At 35.8% G+C, this 3,098-nt stretch overlaps 1 protein-coding gene across 1 annotated transcript; it reads right to left on the minus strand.

The window, feature by feature from the left end:
* Window positions 1–753: 753 nt before the first annotated feature.
* Window positions 754–2,828, minus strand: LOC145134404 (F-box protein CPR1-like). The gene is made up of 2 exons (XM_079069252.1): window positions 2,738–2,828; window positions 754–2,261 (listed from the first exon to the last, which is right to left on the minus strand). The coding sequence occupies exon 2, from the start codon at window positions 2,186–2,188 to the stop codon at window positions 1,064–1,066; it is 1,125 nt and encodes a 374-aa protein (XP_078925378.1). The 5' UTR covers window positions 2,189–2,261; window positions 2,738–2,828; the 3' UTR covers window positions 754–1,063.
* Between the last annotated feature and the right edge of the window lie 270 nt (window positions 2,829–3,098).

Genomic DNA, 3,098 nt, shown 5'->3' on the forward strand with positions numbered 1-3,098 from the left:
GTCTAAAAGGTCACTGAACCGACTATTACAGGTTGAAAGGGACTAAAAGAGCATGTCATATCCTAGTTTAGGGACCCATAAAGTCCGACAAAACTTTAGGGACTCAACGGGTAAACCCTTGAAAGTTCGTAGGGCATTTGTGTCATTTTCCCTATATAGAATTAGCCTTGTTTTACAATCTTAAGGACATGATTTGATCTTCCTTTACAATTTCAATAATTTATTTGATGTTGTGTAATTTTAAGAATTGGTTTGTGTTGTGCAAATCTAGATAGTAGGGTAAAATGATAGTTTAATCATTCAACAACATTATCAACCTATGTGACTGTAAGGCAAGTTTCCTTCAAGGTTCCTTAACAAATATCAACTTCCAATAAATACGATATATTTTAACCTACATCTTATTTCACTGCAAACATACTTTGTGGAAACCAAATACATACAATCCAATCTAAAAGCTTCACCTCCACGTGAGACTACTAATTCATTAACATTTTTTTTTTTGGGTTTAGTTGAGATCCAAAACATCAACCCAACCTAACTATAAAAAAAACTGAAGACACAAAAACATGAAATATCAAATACAAACTACAAAACATAGTCTACACATCTTTGGCGTCTTGACAAATACAATTTTTATCATCTAAATTAAGGTTTAAACAAAGTTGATAGTCTTGCATTAATATCGTTTAAAATAGTAAGTTAATTTTTTTTTTATCAAACATGAACTCACAATGAGTAGTTAGAAGAAAATTCTAAAAAAATCCTTAAATAGCAATAAGGCTTAGATGTTTACAATACCACCAACAGAGATGTACAATATATCAGAAATGTAAAAAGAGGATTAACTTTTCGGCATACATAGCAACTGAAACATAATGAAAACACACACCATGTCGGCAGTGGATAAAGTAGATGTAATTAATGGACTAAAAACTGAAACTTGACCTAAACAAAATTAAAAAACAGAGCCTCATGCAAAGTAATTAAGACAAGAGAGATAGAATAAGTAGACAATCTAAAGGCTTACCTCCCCATATTACTAAATATCACTGATGCCTCTTCAATTATTCAATTTATTGGCAGGTGCTATCCAAACAGGACTGTCAACATACTCCACAACTTTACTTCCATTAGATAATTTATGAATCTTGAAGGTTTTAGTCTTGGTTGTAACCAGATCATACAAATCATAACGATCCACATCATCCATAAATCCAAAAAGAAACTCACTGCGTGATGTAAATCCAAATGGTATTATTCTATCATCACCATTAAACTGGGAAAACGCATGATGTTTGACCCATGATTCAGCCACCCCATACTCATCCATCACCCACAACTCACATTTACCACTTTCAAAAATGCACGACATCACACAAAGCTTTCCAGCCAAAACTCCTAACACAATGAAGCACTCATGCCCACCATAATCTAGTAAAGAATCTGGAAGAGGTATCTCACTGAATGTCTTTACACTCAAATCAAATGCCAATATCGATGGTGTCATCCAGTTCAAACCAGTATAACAAAGCCAATGAACATGGCCTTCATGGCCATCTACACAAACTTCATCTTCATCTTTAATCCCTGTGATGTGTGATGGAAAGCTTTGAAATATCAACTCCCAGGAACCTTTTCTCAGGCTATAAACCTCAACTTGTGGTTCCATTCTGCGTGGGTTGAAAAGCGCTATGAGCTTAACAAGTTTGTAATCATCAGTTTTGGGATCATACCCAAACCGAAAGTAGATTTTTCCTGGATTATGGGAGGAGCCCAAAGAACATGGTGGGAGAGTTAACACTGCAGAGAGAGAATGGTTTCGAATGCAAACAGCATAATCATCACCTACTCTATAATAAAAGCATATTAAGCCATTCACAGATCCTATGATATTGCCAAAACTACGTTCAGATTGGGGATTAGCGTGGAATTTAAAGAAATTAGTGAATTCGATTTTGGGAGAATGAGAGGGCCTTGCAGTGATTGAAATACAGTCAAACCCGAAACCAAAGAACATGAGAATCTCATCGTTGTGATGGATAGAACGATGGAGGTGGGATTTTACAAAGGAAGATTCAGATAAGAGAGCATTCCAATCTTTACAAACACGCCTCATTTGAGCAAGCTGTTTGGCCGATAACTGGATGAATATATCTGATAAAACTTCATGTGGGAGGTTCTCCATGGTAGTTGGGTGTCGTGTTCCTTCTATGTTCTTCTGCTTAAAAGTGTATATTTGGATTTTTGGAGCTGAGGAGCTGCAAGCTAACAGGAGAAGCAGTTAGAAAAGGGTCAGTTAATGGCCAACCAACTGAAAGGCTTTTGACATCAATCTCTTCAATTGATAATGGTTTATGAGTTAATGCCCAACTGCAGAAATTTGTGCATGTGTTATGGGTCTTGTATGGTCATAGCCGATGATTTATGTTTTCTTTTTTAAGATCAATGCTTGTTAATGCCCAACTGAAAGGGCTTTTGACATCAATTTTGCCGGTTCCTTTTCAAGGGTTTTCCCCAGTTCAACATATAAGCTTTCTTTATGGTGACAATTTCTTCAATTGACATTGATTTATGAGTTAAATTTTCGGATTTTCACAAATAAAGATGATTTTTAAGGACAATATTAGATTATTTTAAATTTCTTTCTTTCTAGATTGTTAATAAGGAAACCCTAATAAAAATAACACGGGGGAAGACTAGAGACAATGAGAGAGAATCGGAGAGAGAAACATACAGCGAGACAGTGACAGCAAGACTCAGTGAGATCACCAGCGCAGAGCGGCGGCAAGTGGCGAGACAACGAGAGTTTTGAAACGGTTTGGAATTCCCGGGTAGACTGTAGAGATTACAAATAAAGGTTAATTCTTAGAAATAGAGATAAAAGGAGCACATATTAGGGAAAATACCGTATAAGGATAAGTATGTTTTAAAAACATTCGAAAAACACCTGTTCAAAAAATACCATCCAGCTAAGGGGTTAGTACAAACAAAACAACCAAGTATACGTTTTGTTCAAATCTCACCCATTTTCCTGCAGGATAAATGCTGATGTGGCCTAATACAATTACTTGGTGACATGACATAAGTGTGAGTGA

This window comes from Lactuca virosa, chromosome 8, assembly GCF_052849685.1.
Source record: "Lactuca virosa cultivar CGN04683 chromosome 8, Lactuca_virosa_CGN04683_v6, whole genome shotgun sequence".
In the NCBI taxonomy this organism is placed as follows: Eukaryota; Viridiplantae; Streptophyta; class Magnoliopsida; order Asterales; family Asteraceae; genus Lactuca; species Lactuca virosa.

What these genes read in the sequence shown, in the direction of transcription:
- LOC145134404 (XM_079069252.1), bottom strand. Translation starts at nt 2,188, where the DNA reads ATGGAGAACCTCCCACATGAAGTTTTATCAGATATATTCATCCAGTTA.